Below are 19819 nucleotides of genomic sequence, written 5' to 3' on the forward strand. Positions count from 1 at the left end.
GCCGTTTGAGTGTTAGTGTGAGTAACATTCAAATGACTTGTCCATATCTTTTGAGTATACACTCAAATGACTTGGCCATGTCATTTGAGTATACACTCAAACGATGTGGTCACGTAGTTTGAGTGTACACTTAAACGACGTGGTCACGTAGCTTGAGTGTACACTCAAACGACGTGACCATATCGTTCGTGTGTGCATTTTAGATTTGGCTAATCATTTTGTATCACATGCAAGTGGGTCATTTAGGACTTATATGGTGCAATTTGGTGAAGTCGTTTGGACATAAACACCAATTACACTTTTCTTATACATAAACGCTAACACTTTTCTTATAATACAAATAATTAATCGATCATAAGTGTATAATAATTTATTTAAACAATTATGTGCAAAATTGAATTAGTAATGATCAATTATCAACACATTCCAATTGAATTAGGAAAATTAAAATCCGATTTAAAAAATTGGGTTAGAAACAACATAATTACACCAACACAACATGCACTCTGCACTCTTTATTTGTTATGACATAGTCACCTATCTTTATAACCAAGTTAAAACATGTAATCAAACATGCTAAAATTTAAAATAATAATTTGTTTTATGTCTAAACTTGTTATTATTATTATTTTTTTTAAATTGTGAATCATAAACTAGTTTGGGGTTTAGAGTCTAGGGTTCAGGGTTTAGGGTTTAGAAATTTTGTACCAACATATTTCACTTAATTATTTGAAATAATAATTTGTTTTATATCTAAACTTGTTATTTTTTATTTTATTTTTAAAATTGTGAATCATAAACTAGGTTGGGGGTTTGGGGTTTAGGGTTCAGGGTTTATAAATTTTGTACCAACATATTTTACTTAATTATTCAAAATAATAATTTGTTTTATTTCTAAACTTATTATTTTTTATTTTCTTTTTCAAATTTTGAATCATAAACTAGTTTGGAGGTTTGGGTTTAGGGTTTACAAATTTCGTACCGACATAAAAAAAATTTAATTTCAAACATATTTCACTCAATTATCCAAATCTAAAATAATAATTTGTTTTATATCTAAACTTGTTATTTTCCATTTTTTTTTATTCAATTGTGAATAATAAACTAGTTTGGGGGGGTTTAGAGTTTAGGGTTTACAAACATATTTCACTCAATTATTCGAAATATATCAAAATTTCAAATATATATAGAATACTCATTACTCCTCCTTGCTCATTTTTTCATCAAAATTCTTACTCCTTACATAGAATACTCAAGTTTCTCTACATACTCAAGTTTCTCTACATATTAGAATACTCAAGTTTCTCTAAATGGAACATGAAGATGAAAAAGAAGCATTTGAGGTAATGTTTGAGGTGCAACAACAAATTAGAGAAGGAGAAAATAGAAGATATGTCGAAAGTGAAGAAGTAGAACAAAATGTTGAAGGTCAAGGTGAAGAATTTGAAGATGCGACTAGTTGAGCAAATGAGATGTCGAGAAATCGTCGACGACAAAGTGCAAACCTAAATAATGAGGTAACAACACTTGATTGATTGAATGAATGAATGGATGCAAAACACATAAATGAATGCAAAACCCGAGCCCAAACGACATGGCTAGATCGTTTGGGAACACTATAGAATGACATGGCTGGGTCGTTTGGGAACACTGTAGAACGACATGGCTAGGTTGTTTGGGAACACTGTAGAACGACATGGTTGGGTCGTTTGGGGACACTATATAACTACATGGCCAGGTCGTTTGGACCTTCTATGAAACTACATGGCTTGGTCGTTTGGACTAAATTTAGTTAAAAGTTCATTTTTTTTTGTGACTTTGAAACTAAATGCAAATTGTTTGAGACTCTTGTTTTATTCTTCTATATGTAGAATTCTTTGCGATATCCGAGAACCGATCATCTGCAAACTCGAATGATGTGGATTGTCAACTGATTTTAAGTGATACAACATAAACTTTTACTACGGAAGAGGTATAATTGATTAGGCATTGATTTCATTTTTTTTTTTAAATTTTCTAAATGTAATTTTATTAGTATATTAATAATAATAGTTGTTGTTTTTTATGTGTTTAGGTCTTTCATACACGTAGCGAGGCAATCGGTTGGGCAACCGCTAGAGAAAGACAAGTTAATATTGTTGTGGTCATTGAAAAGTCGGAGTGTGCCAAGGAAAACTGAGTAGCAAGATTGAATTTGGCTTGTAAGTGCTCGGGTGTGTATCAGTCACACAAGAAGGAAGGCGAAGGGAGGGCTAATAAGAGAAAGTCGGGAACCTAGAAATCGGGATGTCCATTTAAGTTAAAAGGTGTTTTCCAACGTGGCATTGTCTATAGTTGGAAAATAGAAGTTAGAAATGGTATTCACAACCATGTATTGGCAAAGACCCTTGAAGGACATGCATTTGCTACTCGTCTGACTATTCTAGAGTTCGAGTACTTGTCAGAGATGAGTAAGTGTGGAATAAAGCCTAAACAAATTTTGGATTCCATCAAGAATAGGTATCATGATAACATATCTAGTATATCCCAAGTCTACACTGCAAGGCAGAAGGTGAGGAAATTGGATATGAACGGTCTCACACAATTGCAGAGATTGCGTGAGGTGTTAGCAAAAGAACATTATTTTGAGGAGTTGAGATAGGATGAGAATACCGAGGAGATAACGCGGTTGTTATGGGCCTATCCATAAGGTGTTAAGTTGGCTCGAACTTTTCCAACAGTTTTCATGTTAAACGCTACCTACAAAACTAACAGGTATCGGTGGCCTTTCGTACAGTTTGTTGGGGTGAGTTCAACGTGGAAGTCTTTCACCATGTGTTAGGTGCTGCTTCAGTCTGAAACAACAGTCAACTATGAGTGGGCCCTACATCATTTTAGTGGCTTGCTTTGTGACATAAGCCCATCTGTGATCGTGCCTGATAGGGACTTGGCCCTAATGAGTGCCGCTGACAAAGTTTCTCTAACGCACACAAGCATCTATGTAGATGGCATATCGCTACATGCGTCCTTTCAAAATGTTACGATATTTTTCCAACTACAGAACTTGTAGAGAAGGCCCAGTTCTCGTGGAACACTGTAGTCAAATCGAAGACAGAGGTTATTTTCCAGCGTAGATAGGATGCTTTGGAAAAATATTACAGGGTTGAGTACTCCAGTTTTGTTAGTTATTTGCGAGAGACTTGGTTTCCTCACAGGGATTGATTCGTATATTGTTGGAATGACCAACACATTCACTTTGGGAGTACAACGACCAATAGAGTTGAAGGGTCTCATGCTCAGGTGAAGCATGTACTAGGAAATGCAAACTGTCACAAATTTTTAGTATGTTTAGCTTAATCCACCCGATTCTAGAGATCTAGATGTCCGAGATTAGAGCTACATTTGAGAGAAGTATGATTGTAACTCAGCACCACCACTGGATTCCTTTGTTTCGTGAACTCAGAGGCCTTATCTCACGCAAGTGTTTGGACTTGCTATTTGAAGAAATAGATACCCGCGTAAAGCGTGTTAAAGATGGAGAGATCAGGTGTTGGTGTTATTTGCACACGAGCCATGGACTGCCATGTGCTCATGAATTAATTGAGTTTGAAGAGCAAGAGCGGTCCATCCCTTTGACTGCTATCGACCCCTTTTGGAAAACATTGTCTGCTTTTCCCAATGTGTCAGTAGGTGTTGGTCCCGATGTTACACTTTCAATGGACTTGTTCATGAATACGTTTGCAATGGTTTCTGAAGAAGAGCAAAGGGTTATGATTAGGAAGCTTATAGAGATTGTCGTACCAGAAAGTACATGGCTAGTATCACCTCGTGAGGAAGCAAAAACCAAAGGTCGCCCGAAAGATAGCTGCAGCAGAAAGCTTCCAACTAAAGATGAGAACTCTTCAAAGCGAGATCCATCTCATTTTTAACATTCTCAACGTGATCATGAGTGGGTCTCGTCACAACCAAATACTACGCCCACCCAAAACACCCACACCACACCAAAAAAGAAGTCTTCTTTAAAAATACCAACCCAAAACTCCCACACCACACCAACAAATAAGACTTCTCCAAAAATACCAAAAACAATCACACCAAGAAATAAGCCTTCTCCAAAAACACCAAAAACAACCACACCACGAAATAAGCCTTCTCCAAAAATAGCCACACCACGAAATGTGAGAGATAGGTTAGACTTTGGAAAGACGAGGGGTCCTAAGGATTATGGGTTGGATATTCCTAAAAAAATGCATAAATACATTGTTAGAGTCCATGACCCTGTTGGTGATGACAACTTTCTGCATTACATTAGGAAGAAGTCAAGAAGATTGGCCACAGATAAGAAAGGACTTGTACTAAGAGCTTATTTACAACCTCCCCCTTTATTGTACTTTGTACAGTCAAAGTGAGGTTGTTTATGCGATGAAGGAAATCCTACATGAAGAAGGTTACGCATCCTTAAATAAGTGGATGAGCATGCCCTTTGCTGAATACCTATTTGCTTCAAGATTTAATATTGTCCTCCTGCATTTAGGAGCTCGTCAGTGCTTCCTTATCATGCCGCTGAGAACTCAAGCAAATCCTGAAAGAGTGACCCAAGTGTTGGGTAGCACACATATTGGTGGAAATTATTTTGTCATTATTGAACTTGTTGAAGATTATCCGGTTCCTCCAGTAATGCACCAATGGCTTAGAGCTCGATATGATATTGCTAAAAGTTGGAATTTGGCCTTGACAGCAAGAAAATTCCAATTTATGGTATTGAACATTCCCAATTTAATATGGGAAAACGAGCCCGTGACCCAACAGTACATGTTATCTACTAAGTTGTTTGTATGTTGTCGATATGATATTTTGATGTAATTCGATATTTTGATGTAATTTGGAACAAGTGTAATTTGATTTGATTTTTATGTTATTTGTTATGTTAGGGATTTGATTTTATTTGATTTGGAAATCGAGTGATCGACTAAGTTGATTCGGACGACAATCGAGTGATTTGGAAATCGAGCGATCGACTAAGTGCTATTTTGATGTAATTTGGAACAAGTGTAATTTGATTTTATTTTTATGTTATTTGGAAATAATGTTAGGGCTTTTATTTGATTTGATTTGGAAATTGAGTGGTCAACTAAGTTGATTCGGACGGCAATCGAGTGATTTGGAAATCGAACGGTTGACTAAGTGATATTTTGATGTAATTTGGAACAAGTGTAATTTGATTTTATTTTTATGTTATTTGGAAATAATGTCAGGGCTTTTATTTGATTTGATTTGGAAATCGAGTGATCGACTAAGTTGATTCGGACGGCAATCGAGTGATTTGGAAATCGCTCGATCGACTAAGTTGATTCGGACGGCAATCTAGTGATTTGGAAATCGAGTGATCAACTAAGTTGATTCGGATGGCAATCGAGTGATCGACTAGTTGATTCGGATGGCAATCGAGTGATTCAAAATAATGTTCGTATGTTGTCAATAATGACCGAAACTACATGGTCAAGTCGTTTGGCTTTTATACCAAACGACCCAGCCACATCGTTTGGGCTTAAAGCCAAACGACATGGTCAAGTCGTTTGGCTTTAAGCCCAAACGATGTGGCTGGGTCATTTGGTATAAAAGCCAAACGACTTGACCATTTAGTTTGGTCAAGTCGTTTGGCCTTTATACCAAACGATGTGGCTGGGTCATTTGGGCTTAAAGGCAAACGATCTGCCGAAGTCGTTTGGCCTTTATACCAAACGACATGGCTGGGCCGTTTGGGCTTAAAGTAAAATGATCTGCCGAAGTCGTTTGGTATAAAAGTCAAACGATCTGACGAGGTCATTTGGCCTTTATACCAAACGATGCGGCTGGGTGGTTTGGACAAAAAAAATTTGAAAGTTCATTTCGTTTTTACAACACTTTCATATTCATCAAATTTCACTTAATTCCATTCAAACATCAAACATCAAATATCCATTCATCAAATTCATCCATTCATATTCATCAAATTCCATTCAAACATCAAACATCTATTCAAACATCAAACATTCATTCAAACATCATATCCATCCATTCGAAGTTAACAAAGTTACAAACCCTAAACTGAAACAAATTACATCCATCAAACTAAAACTGAAACAAAGTTAACAAAGTTTCAAATAATCCATCCATCAAACAAATTACAAAGTTACAAACCCTAAACTGAAACAAATCATGAACTATAACGCCCACCAATGTACTTGCACCTAGTCAAGTTGTACGCCCGTTCGAAGGAGGACCTTGCTTCCTCTGGTATATCATTCCCAGCCAATTGCAGACCTATCTCTAGCAAATGACTGGTTTCATCGATGACATTATTCTGTCGAAAAAAGGAAAATCAAGATAAGTTACCAATCGAATGCAAAAAATCACAGTTATAGAAACTCAATTAAAAATCACAATACTTACGATCGGTGAACAGTTAGGCAGTGTCTCCAGGGAGGGATGAATAGGAAGACGCTTAGGGTTCACCAAAACTACATGAGAATTCCTCGCATACCAAGTCATGTAGTTTTGATGACACTCCCATGGATAAGACGAGATAGGTCCTCGGTTGCAGGGTTGGATCACGTGATTCTGCCATGACTCCCAGTAAAGTGGCCCAATATTAGTTTAGTTCACCTCATACCCACGTCCTACCACAGTTCTTGTTCTCCAATTTGGTATTGGAGGATCTACATGTACAAGTTGTATGTGTCCCAACTAACGCACCACCCTTGCGACAGCGTAAAGCTCGATAATGTTGAAAAAACATAGCAATCCCTCAAAAAATGCAATGTCATCGATCTGGTTTGTATCTCTGATATTTTTGTAGGGATGCCAAACAACCTGAAACAAAATCAAATGTGTCATTAACAACTCCAATGATCAATTACTAAAAAAAATATATAAACAAACTTAAATACTTACATACATTGAACTTAATACTTACATTGAAATAATTCAAATCATCAATTATCGCTCGATAATACTGCAATGCATGCGTTGTATCGTAATAGTGTGGAGCGACTGGGGTGTGTCTATGAGCACGCGGCTGAGATGAGGTAATAGTTTGGGACTGCTATGAATACCGGAAAGTACTCATAGATCCACGCCTAGATATACACAAATAGTTAACATATTATTGATAGAGTAATAAAATTAACATTAAAAAAAATAAGCTATAAAATACTCAAGTTTTACCTGTAGAAGAGTCATATAGCCTATAATCCCTTTCACCTTCGCACATGTGGCAGCCCCAAGACCTCTATACAAAAATGCCAAAATTGCTACACCCCATGCATACTCTTCTATCTCACTGAATTTCAATAACAGCCTCAGATAACATATAGGCACTCCAGTCCCAGACTTGTCAGTAAAAACGGCACATCCAAAGAAAAACAGGATAAAAGCTCTAACAGCCCGTTGAACTTCCTGGAAACTCGAGGCCTTCTCCACCACCTTTCCAGCAGCGTCACATATAGGGCTATCATGAACCTTGTTCGCAAAATGCTTCCGGATGAATTCTAGCCTTACTTTTGAAATGAACCTGCTAGATTCCATCTCCGCCCTAATCAAATCAATAGGGAGCCCCAGAGCAATATGTAGGAGATGTATCGATTGTTGTAAGTTCAGCTCATTGTCCCCTTGCACCGCTCTTCCTCTAACTGTGACTCCACATATTTTGACAACATTGTCCAAAGTCACAGTCATCTCCCCAACTGGCATATGGAAGGTGTTGGTCTCTGGATGTCATCTTTCCACAAATGTAGAGATCAATGGTGGATCCATATGCTCGTGATAACCTTCCACGAGATCAAATAACCCAGTCCTTCTCAACTGTTGGGCAAATTTCGGAGACCTTTCACATTCATTCTTGAAATCCCATTGGCATGGGATAACTTCGCTAAGTGCGAAACACACTTCAATGCTCTGCGATCCTCCTGAAACAACCGAGCATGCATTAGATATATATGAGCAGAAACAAAAGATTTTGTAAAAGAAAATCAAAGTACCCAAGAAAAACAAAATATATTACCCTTCTCTCCCAAACATCGCGAGCGACATGCATCGTATAGTCATACAACTACTTTGACTCATACGGGCCACTCCCATACACACCTCTTTGAAACTCCAAATCATCATTGGATTTTCTTACGAAATCCAATACCGGAGGTGCTTCTTCCACTGGTGGTACGTCTTCTACCACATATTCGTCCACATCATCATCTTGTTCATCCTCCTCCTCATCCTCCTCATCACCCTCCTCATCATCGTCCTCACTCTCCTCACTCTCCTCTTCCACTATACTATTCCCTTTGTCCATATTTACATCTAAACCTACATTGTTATCACTATCTACACTATCTTCACTCGATGAATCAACCTCAGGAACCTCAGGAACCTCTTTTTCCAAATGGTCTCCTCTACGCGCTGGTGCCGTTAAGCCACCTGCCTTTTGTCTCTTTCTTCCAACTGCGTCACCACTAGAGGAACCGCCACCAAACAATTTCTTCACACCTTTGAATGTAGTTTTTGCTACATTCTTTGATCGAGGATCCATCGCTACAAAGAAAAATAAAACAAGTATTAGTAAACCATATTTAAAGAAACAATGTACAAAGAAAAACACTAGAAAATGGAGATTATCCCAGTCGTAAAACAAATATACTTATAAGCTTGCTATGATAACTCCAAGTATATATGAAGAAATAGAATGAGGTGTTACGCTATCCAAATTCTATCGAATTTTGGGCAGAGTTTCCTTTGTTTGCTCAACATTTCGTATACTTAAACCTGTCATAACCTGGAAATCAATAATGACATCCTTCCAACAACCATATGTACATATAACCTAACTTTTACACGACAGTGAAAATGTATATATATACAAGACTATTTCTGTATGAACCGTCATTTATGTACATCAAGTATTATAACAAAATAACTGGACTCTCTCTACAACAAAATGAACTTGACTCTGTCCCTCGTCAAGCATAGGGGAAACCACCCAAAAAAACCACCTTGATAACATACATTCAGTAAGTTTGATAACCAAATTAAAAAAAGAGCTTCTCACCTATAATGCTTTACCGCTTCAATTTTGTTCCCCTATATCCAGCCCTTAAGCAAGTACTCGTAAAAGCTGCATGTGATCAAGGTCATTACTTATTAGTCAAGACTCAAGAACATAAGCAGTATGAAAGGTGAGTAACAAAATGTACAGAAACACTAATCATAAAATGGTAAAAGTATCTTCTCTTATAACATCAGGCCCTAAAGGAAAATACTAGGTATGGAAGATGAGCACTATGAAAGTTTAGCAACAAGATGTAAAGCAATTCATTTTTAAATTTTCAAACGGGGCCCTAAAGATGTAGACTATATTTTGTTGGCTCTACATGGCAACAAAATATATCAACTTCAATTTGAGACTGCCATATGTGACTGTGGTGGTCGTGATGCTAAACCTAGTGGAGGAGTAGGTTTTGGCAACATTGAGACAACATGGTCCTGTGGAGGGGGAGGAGCATTTTGCTGCCACTGTTGGTGTTGCATGCCATAAGGACCATCTATCGACAACAAAAACCAAAGAGAATAAAACCAAAGTGATAAGACAAGGTAAGAATTGATGAGAACAAAATAACATCAGCTACTAACTATGTGTTCTACAGAGTATGTCATCATTTGAATGTCTAAACACCTGCAATTATAAAATCTATAAGTCAGAGGGACTGTCTCTAATATTGAATCTGAAATTTCAACTATTAATTCATTTAATTATTTTGTAGCATGATCTAACTTTCCAAAATCTACAAGACCATAGCAGGGAGGAATGACAAGTTCTTGTAAACCAATTTAAAATTATAGAACGATGTCTAAACTTTAATAATACATAAACATTGCAAAAAAAGTTAAGATTTTTATAATCAAGTGTGGAAATGATATAACTTCTGAATAAAGTTGTATTTTCTTAAATAGTAAGCATTGCTAGTTAGACAGAACCAACTTAGTAATTTGGTATAGTTAGTGACAAGCAATACCCCATACCATGTTTTCCTACCTAAACAAAAAGAGAAAGGAAACATATATATCTATTAAAAAAATAAGGGGATATGGCTATACATTGTGTTAACTGGTAAGACAATGTTTCAATGTGATTAATTTGCACCACTTGACCATTCTACAGAGAATGCATATTATCAAAGGGATCATTATCAAATTAGTCAACACATTAGAAGCGAGAAAATGAAAGGCAGTAATTCATGTTTCCATGCCCCTTTGTACATAATTGCTTCGTGATACAAGACGACTTGGAAACTTCGCAAAAAAACTGAACACTTTCAAGTTTCAACCCCTAAACTAGCGTCAATCATACCCAAATCTTAACAGTGTGATGTTGTATTCAATACAAGCAAAAACAACTCAGAGTACTACAGAACATAAAAATTAGAACAAAGCTCATTTTTATAAACAATTTAAGCCATTTAGAATCAAATAAAAAAACCTGCATCCCAGCTACTAATCTTAAAATGACACGTAAATTTTAATAGTTCAACTTCAATTTAGCTTCAGTAGTACCCCCTCAACAAAAAATGATCAACTGCCATTAACCTAAGATTAGCCTTTCCTTGACTCAACTTAATCACATACTCCACAAATCCAATCTGATCCTCCAACTCCATTGCTCTAACAACTTCCATTATCGACTCCACAGCCGCAGCCCAAGATTCTGACCTCTCAGGAGCTCTACTAACCAAATACCTAGGAAGATACACAATAGCCTTCCTAACATAAACATTCCCCTTAGCCACAACAATCATCTGTTCCCTTACAATTACAAACCTTAACGCACACGTCCTAGCTTGTGATTTCAACAAAAGAATGGAAGGCGTTAACGCCTTCAACACTTGAACAGTTGTATCAATCTCATTACAATTAAGGTTTGTAAGACAACCTTGGTGGTACAAATGGTGGTACAGATTCTCAAATTGTCCGAAGCCAAGCTCCAATTACACCATTCCTATTAATTGTCAATGTTATGCTGTTCTAATCACTATAGTTGATGCTATATACAAAGCCCAAGTGGGTGTTTGGGGGGAATAGATGAATATAGTACACCAACACAATGGCGTATGAATTCATGCACCACCCAATCAGATGTATGAATTGAATCATACACTACTTCAACTGGCTTACAGACATAAACTTCAAACCCGGCCCGTTCCAACAGGATTATGTGTGGCAGAGTATATGAGAAGCTTATGGTCATACGCCACTCAATTTAACGTGACAAAAAACTATTACAATCAATATGCAGCTCAATCATTTGGAACCAACAGTAAAGACTTGTGTGCCTCAAATCGAACCAATCAAAATCCAAAACCATAACCCAATTCAATATCAGATCAAACGCTAATAACTTAATTTGGATACCGATACCAACCTCACAACCACATAACATTCAGAGATACCAAACCAAATCAAATTCAATACCGATACACCAACCATCAAAATAACAAACTAGCAACCCAGTAGGTTAATCTAAAAATAACAACACTAGTTTAACACTCAGTTCAAACACAAGTAAATCAAAATGATAACTGACCTGATCTAATATTAAGAAGAACTAAATCAAATTTCGCAAAGAACTAACCTGTTGCTGGACCTGTTGGTTCTCAAGTTCTTCAATCCATCAAACTTTGAGAGATTGTTGTTGTGAGAATAACTAAATCAGTTCAATCGCCAAGAACTAATCTGTTGCTGGGCCTGTTGGTTCTCAAGTTCTTCAATCCATCAAATTTCGAGAGATTGTTGTTGTGAGAAGAACTAAATCAGTTCAAACCAATAAACAATAGATTGTTTATGTTGTGAGGTTGTAATTTCGTGATTGTTTATGGATTGGATTGCTTCAATTCGCGAAATTGATTTTGGGTTTTTTTTTTAAGGTTTTGCGATAACGTCGAAGGGTTTTGCGCGATAGAGATGACCGGTTTTAGGAGGTTTTTCCGGTTTCGCAATTTGGGGTGTCTTGGGCTTTTCGGTTGGGCTGGAGGCTACTTAATCTAATTTCAGTGGCACCCAATACAGGACCCTTTTTTATAGAGAGTGTCTTCTTATAAAATATGGGTTTTAAGTTGGAACACAAATGTAATAACAAATTTTGAGTCGGAGAGTGCCCTCTTAGAAATGAAGAGTGTATTTAAGATTTTCTTAGATAAAGCCTGAGTCAGCAACAGGTTCCACTCGTACGGATGACTCTTTAAAATTGAATAAGCCAAGTGGTTACCTCGGTTTTAAGGTTCCAATTTTCTGTGTGCTGCAACGAAGTCAAGGTTTGTCTTGCTATATATATATATATATTTTTTTTTTACGAGCAGCACAGAATAATAGTAACAAATTCATAGAAGCAGTCATGGTTTCTCTAATGGCTGGTTGGGACTCCCCTGTCTTGGATCAAAAACAGGTATTATTAAGATCATTTACAGAGGCTTTCTTATTATATTGCTGTTTGTGGGCAGTTACTATACATACATGTTTCTTTTATTGCAATCCAACAGTTAACTTACTGAGGAACAAGTCATTCACTAATGAAGAGATCAAAAATTTCTGGTAATCACATAAGGCATCAAAATATCAGCACAACCAACAATTTGCTACAGCGGAAGAAGAGGCAGCAAGGGCACGATCGTCTGCCAACTCATCGCAGTTCATATTTCCATGTAGCACGTGCCCCATTGAATTGGATAAAGCATACAAGTGTGATGACTGGTAAATATATTTTTAATTTTGTTTTATGTAGAAATCATCAAACCATCTAGACATGAAACCGAAATACTCCCTCGGTACTTTCAATACACAAAGGGGGCAGAGCGAAGTGAACGCAATGACTCAGAAATTACCACAATTCTAGAATTAGAAAAGTGGAAATAACTGTTTGTCTGACAAAAATTAAAAGGAAGACGGGATCTGTTTGGCTGAGTACTAAAATTGATATACTTGTTTCAACAGGTGGACGCAGAGCAACTGGGCATTTCTGAATGAACCACCGTATGAGGAGATGCGCAATCCCGCAAGCAACTACGTTTCCCAGTTTCACATAGCACAATTCCCTATGTACAAATGTGCCCCTACAAACTAATCACTTTACATCATAGTACAATATCTCGATATATTACGATATTTGGAGATATTTATCTATATTTCAGAAAAAGATATTTAAATATCACGATATGTTTAAATATATATACGACTGCTAATATCAGTTATATTTTGATAATATTTGTGATATTTGTGATATTTATGGGTATTTAGCAATATTTGGCGATATTTTATATATATAATAATTTTATTTAATATTTACCATTATATTTTAAATAAATATAACTAATATATCATGATATATCAATAAATATTCACAATATCTGTGATATTTGTCGATATTTTAGATATATCTACGATATTTTTAGGTGAAACAATATCAAATATCTCAAAAAAGGGAAATATATCCACGATACATATCCAAAAATTAAATATCAATAAATATCTATATCCTGATATTTTGTTTACATGTGTTTTTAAATTGTATAGGATGAAATAAGGCATGTTGCAGTACATCTTTACCATTTTGATTATCTGGTGTTCAAAAGTATTCTACTTTTGTCAAGGTAGAATCACCTTCAGAACGTAACTTAAGATGAATTGAAAGTTTTGGGACAAACCACATTTCCACCTAATATTCCATACCCGCATAAAGCACGCAGGTCAAACGTCACTGCACCATACAGAAAAAATCTCTCTTCCACTGCACCATACAGAAAAAATCTCTCCGGGTCTCCAGTAGACGCTTTGCCATCTAACTATCAAGCCTCATTCTCAAATCTCGAGTAAAACACTGGCTCTAACCAAAGAGTCCTAAAAGACACGTAAAGAAGATAATTCAAGAAATATATAAACCCATACAATGCTATATAACACAAGCCAACCAGCTGCTAACCAGAAATAAAGACCTAGCAAGGAGTCGAGGACAACTGAGATACCAAATAAGGCACTGGAGTCTGTTTGGCTTAAGCATCCAACAGCTTGTTTCCCCACAAGACCTAGCATAAGTATCAACTCTCAGAGATACTGTGGACACAACTTTCTGACATCTCTAGAAAGGTTTCTAGCAGGATAAGGTTGGACAATAGAAGATTAAGTAAAGAGGAGCCCAACTCTTACAATTACCAGCACGTTATCCATCTCAAAATATTCCCGTAACCTATTGACCTCTCCCGAGAAACAAACTTTGTCAACCACACTCCCTAAGCATCAAAAGAAAACACATATCACAGTATTCCCAAGAGCTAATAGACATAACAGAAGGCAAACAAGACTACTCCCAGAACTCTGCACCATACCGCGTATATAGACTACACAACCTAGCTGACTGCCTGAATAAAAAGCCTAGCACACATTTACATAAACTCATTAAATTGAATGACATTTCCAATGGCTTAAGATAAATCGAAACCGATAATTGATAAATCCAGATTATATTGAAAGAAAAAATTCATGATAACAGTACAGTACCCAATTAAAATCCTAGAAATGGTTTAAAATCCCAACTGAAGCATTATGCTGCCAACATAGAAAAAGTTACAAAACAGTAGAAAACCAAACATCAATATCTGATCATCCTTCTGCTCACACTTCCCTTAACTGGCACCACAGTTTGACTGCAGTTCTACCTGTGTACCTGCAGCATCGAAGTAAAGTTCACTACCATTTTGAAAACATATTCAATACTCTAACATCTTGACTTGCAACTAAATGAAATGCAGCATCCTACAGGTTCAAATATTATATCTTAAGCAAACACACAAAACATGTTAGTATGACGTTGACAAAAGAATAGCTGCCAAGTTGCCAACTGACTGTACTATAACTTTGCACTGATGGGATTGTTTGTGTTTGCCATCCATACAACTTTTCCATCTATCTATTCAGTTACCTGAGAGAGCCAGACTGCCAAAGTACAATAACGACAATACAATTATGTTTGACAACCTCATAAATCATTTCACATGGAAACTCCTTAAAGAGCTTCATGGAAAATAGAATATGTTTAAAAGCTTAGAAAATTTTGGTTGTGCTTGTCCAAAGCAAATTCAGTACATTTGGAGGGTCAGAAAGTCAAACTCTAGAAAACTCACCCTGTAGCCTTTTCTCCTAAAAAATTAAAAGTACATAGCAGGTTCTTTCCTCCCAAAAAGACACCAGGTCTCCTAATTTTTTGTTTTTTGAACCTTTTAGAAAATAACATATCTCAATGAATTGAATTCTGAAAACTCATAAATTACAAAAAGAAAAAGAGGAGAATCAGGCAACAATCCTAAATTTTTCTTTTTCCAAACTACACTCAGGACTCGACCCCTTTTCTTCATCTCCTCTTTTGATCTTCTATTTTCCACACACAAGTATGATTTCTTTAGATAGGACAAATCAATCCTGTTCCCCTACTCAGGATGTGCACATGATAATCTCAAAGCATGAATAATATGACTGTCACATTGATAAATAATTTTATTACCAGATAGAATTATATATTGATAAGTTGGGTTGTTTAATTACAGATACTGTTGTGTAATTGTTTCAAAAAGAAAAATTAAGTTGGTCCAATTTCAAATTTTAAGTTGACCAATTTTAAACTAAGCTGAGTAGAGGAGGCCCATTTTTAATTGTTTGTTGCAAAGTTGAAATACATTTATTTACTTTATCCTAAGCATGACATTCACGTGTTAAGTATTAGCCCACATTTAAAAGTTGGTTAATGTTTACAATAGTCAATACTGTTAAACTTTCAAGTATAATTCTACTCCCAAACCCACCTGTTGAAAATTTCTGTTCTTATTTTAGTTTTGCATTCGAAACCTAAAACTGGTTTTCACAGCAGCGCCTCATAGGACTGCTACCAACCAGCGCCGAGAATGAGGAAGACCAGTGTAAAATAATGACACTTAAAGAAGCAGATGAAATTATGTATCGGTCTTTTATATATGGAAGTAATGGAACCTCAAATAGTTCACCGCTAAACTCACAAACAAGAAACTGCTTACAAGCTCGCCCAACACGTATATTAAAAGCTCAATTCTTTCGTCCTCTACCCTTTTTCTCTAGTTTTCCATAATGGTGCTTAAAACCAAAAGCTTGAAACTTTATCTTTTTAGCAAATCGTGGAATCAAAATAAATACAAATTCCACGCGATTTTTCCATTTGACTCGCAATTTTTCAACAGTACTGGAATCCCGTGACTCGAACATTCAGTTCTAATCTTTAACCTTTCGACTCAATATGAGTCGTACGATTCACATGATCACATCGGGAATTGTTTGATTTTAACAACTATGCATTCATACACTACATAATTATTATTCTCTAGAAAATTACGTAGAACTCTTGATACCTTGTTCCTCTCTTCTGTAGACATTTAATTCCTAAAACCATCAACAAGGAATCTCAAGGGTTCAAGTGATAACCCTGGATTGCACTTCTAATCACCAACACCCCCCACCCCCACCCCCACCTTCCCAACGAAAAAAAATATAAATTAAATTAAATTAAAAAAAAAAAAAAAAAAAAAAAAACAACAACAACAACAACAAATAGACAAACCAAACACAACGCTGGTGACTGTTATCAAAAAAGCTCTAAGCTAGGGGAAACAAAGTTGAGAAAATATGTGGTAAACAAAGACCCTGGGGCATTTCTAATGGCACCACAAAACGGTCACAACCTAAATAACTACCATAGACAACAGATGCCAAAGCTTCAAAAAACTGCGTTAATTTAATGACATTAGTATTTGCGACATAATCCTTTACTTACACATCTTTAATGTTGGAACTGACATGCCAATAGTTTGCAGCAACTCATCAATATTCACTATAACCATAAATAAATGGCAACATAAGCATTTAATTAAGCATGCAAGGTATCACAATTTTTATAAAAAAAGAATTCTTAACATCCTGGATTAAAGCAGTTAATGTTTCAATATTAAAGCAATCTAGATTAAAGCAGTCGGGCGTTGTAGCTATTGTTCATTAGTCATGATGAGCAACCTAGAATCAACTATCAAAAAGATTACCGTAGAACGAACAAATTATATCTCAACATTAGAAACAACACAACAATCATTCATATCACTTATTAGGTAAATCATATTAACACCAAGTAAAATTATTTTATGAATAAACAAGAAGAGGGGTTTGATAAAAAGATTATACCAAGAGGAGAATAGTAGTAATCAATCACCACCAGCCTTCTGATAAACATAAGTCAAACCACACTTGCCACAATAATGCCTGTCAAAATGATTGGCCATAAAAGTGCCAGCACCACACTCCTGATTAGGACATTCTTTCCTCAGCTTCTGCACTTTTCCAGAGTCATCCACTTTGTAAAACTGCAAAACAGCAAGCTTAACCTTCTTATGCTTATGCTTAATCTTCTTGGGCTTGGTGTATGTCTTCTTCTTCCTCTTCTTCGCACCTCCACGTAGACGGAGGACCAAATGAAGCGTTGACTCTTTCTGGATGTTGTAGTCGGCTAGTGTCCGACCGTCTTCCAGCTGTTTTCCAGCGAAGATTAAACGCTGCTGGTCTGGTGGAATTCCTTCCTTGTCTTGGATCTTCGCTTTCACATTGTCGATGGTGTCACTTGACTCGACTTCTAGTGTTATCGTCTTCCCCGTCAGGGTCTTCACAAAGATCTGCATCTTTTTTTTTTCTTTGGTTGCGGAGAGGTAAAATGAGTGCCTTGTTTTTAGTTTTTATATAGGTAGTGAGAGTCTTAGGGTTAGGGTTTTGCGTGCTTGGGCTTCTAGTCGGGCCTGGGCCCAACAACTCTATTCAACTTATTCCTAAGGGAAAAACTTGGGCCGGGTTAGCCCAAGCCCGATAGGCTAAAACCCGATTTTTGTTGTTCATGGCTAACAGTGATCCAGTCTTGTAAAATCAAAGCCGGACTCGGATTCGGGTTGGGCTCTGGTTAGATTATCAAATAATTGAAAAACTTAAGCCCATGTGCAAAGGGTTGTCGATGGATCAGTTTGGGTTGGATTCTGAAAAATCCAAACCCAAACCAATAAAAAAATTGGGAACCCGAAACCAAACCAATAAGAAAATTGAGAACCCAAAATCGAACCGAATCAATAAGAAATATTACAAACTGAAACAGAATCGATCTTAACCAAAAACTATAAAACCAATTAAATCCTATATTAAATCAATTAATTTCAACTACACAATTGATAAATATATACAAACTTAATCATAAATATAACTAAAATGTCATATTATCGATTTGGGTTCATATCGGCTCGGTGGAGAACAAATCCAAAACCAAACCAATATCTTATCGGTTTGGGCTAGTGGATGTCAAACCAAATTACCAAAACCCAAACCATTTTTATCAATTTGATTTAGGTCGATTATTGGGTTATCAAAACCCATTGACAGCCCTACGTGTGCATATCTATTTTTGTAAACATTAGGTTTAGAATATCTATTTTAGAGATAATAATGGAGTTAATCATGTTAGTTTTCAAATAAACAAATATATTTGATTTCATTAGGGCTTTGTTTAGCACTAGAAAAATTCGTAGTTGACAACCTGGATTAGCTGATCTAATTATGTAAATGTGCAACTTAAAGCAGGTTAATCTGGAAGTTGTTTGGCTGCCAATTGTTCTGTCACAAGTTCAGCGTGCCCACTATTTGGTATACATTGTATCTGTTACACTGATAACCTGTTACATATTTGAAAAAATAATAAAACATTATAAATCAAAAACGAAATAATAACTTAAATACAATGTCTATATTCTCACCAAAAAAAAAAGTTCCACAAAATATTTAATTAGAAACAAGTATCACCGATCATTTCATTGTTAACATGAAACAAATCCAAATCCAAAGCAAAATCCAAAATATTACATCAATCTGCATTGTGATAGTCACAATAGTCATAGTCATTCCACATTGCAATGCCAATAGACTTTCTATAATCTGATGCAATTTCCCGTATTCTATTTCTACTAAGGTTTTCTAGATCTTGTCTCCTCATTCCAAAGTCTCCTTCAAGTTCTTCTTGCTCTCTTTGATCCTTATCAAAAAATTCATCATTAAGTTTCTCTCTTCGTATGTGATTTACTAACCACTTCAGCAAACACAATGTTAGAGGAGTAGTTCATTCTATAAAGCTTGCTTGAATTTCGGCAATGTGAAAATGGGCAAGACAATCTAACAAATTGTGAAGTTAGAAACCTGTAGCAATATGAAAAATAGGTGTCCAAATTTGTAGAACATGAATCAGTCATGCTAGATTTTTATTAATAAAACCTTTTTTCATCAAAAGTTCTCATATCACCTTAAAAGGCTAAAACAGAAGACAACAAGAAAATACTCAAAATAGCAAGTGTCCACTTCACAATAGGGCACAACCCAAAGCATTAATGAACCCCCTAACTTTGCATAGTTTGTGTGATAGGACTTAGGAGTTTAAAGTGTCCAACTACTTAACATGTTCTTAGCAGTATGTCTCATATATGTTTGAATTAGTCAAATATAAGAAGTGTGCTACGCATGGTTCAGTTTAGAGTGTCCAACTAACTGAACACTATGAACTCAAATGTTACTGTGTTATAACACAAGGAAAACTTGAAGAAGTAAGCATATCCTTAAGCTGCTTGACTCTCACACACTAAAAACTTCAACAAATAAAGTTTTACCTTTGAAGGACTTCGATCTTTATAATAGCTGCCAGAAAACAAGAAGATATTTTAATATCCTTGAA

At 36.0% G+C, this 19819-nt stretch overlaps 2 protein-coding genes across 2 annotated transcripts; one reads left to right on the forward strand and one right to left on the reverse strand.

Moving 5' to 3' along the window:
• The first annotated feature begins 12175 nt into the window (after positions 1-12175).
• On the forward strand, positions 12176-13261 carry LOC147497741 (uncharacterized). Its single transcript, XM_086562993.1, has 2 exons — positions 12176-12594; positions 12994-13261. The coding sequence occupies exons 1-2, from the start codon at positions 12398-12400 to the stop codon at positions 13121-13123; spliced, it is 327 nt and encodes a 108-aa protein (XP_086419119.1). The 5' UTR covers positions 12176-12397; the 3' UTR covers positions 13124-13261.
• Positions 13262-14500: 1239 nt separating this feature from the next.
• LOC147497742 (ubiquitin-ribosomal protein eS31 fusion protein) lies at positions 14501-17789 on the reverse strand. Its single transcript, XM_086560074.1, has 2 exons — positions 17251-17789; positions 14501-14719 (listed from the first exon to the last, which is right to left on the reverse strand). The coding sequence occupies exon 1, from the start codon at positions 17739-17741 to the stop codon at positions 17271-17273; it is 471 nt and encodes a 156-aa protein (XP_086416200.1). The 5' UTR covers positions 17742-17789; the 3' UTR covers positions 14501-14719; positions 17251-17270.
• Between the last annotated feature and the right edge of the window lie 2030 nt (positions 17790-19819).

Source organism: Coptis chinensis, chromosome 5 (assembly GCF_015680905.1).
Source record: "Coptis chinensis isolate HL-2020 chromosome 5, ASM1568090v1, whole genome shotgun sequence".
Taxonomy (NCBI): domain Eukaryota; kingdom Viridiplantae; phylum Streptophyta; class Magnoliopsida; order Ranunculales; family Ranunculaceae; genus Coptis; species Coptis chinensis.

Bases quoted from the DNA above. Each gene is read 5' to 3' on its own strand.
- LOC147497742 (XM_086560074.1), bottom strand. From the start codon at position 17,741: ATGCAGATCTTTGTGAAGACCCTGACGGGGAAGACGATAACACTAGAA.
- LOC147497741 (XM_086562993.1), top strand. From the start codon at position 12,398: ATGGTTTCTCTAATGGCTGGTTGGGACTCCCCTGTCTTGGATCAAAAA. The intron at 12,595-12,993 runs GTAATCACATAA...TTGTTTCAACAG, and splicing joins GAAGAGATCAAAAATTTCTG to GTGGACGCAGAGCAACTGGG.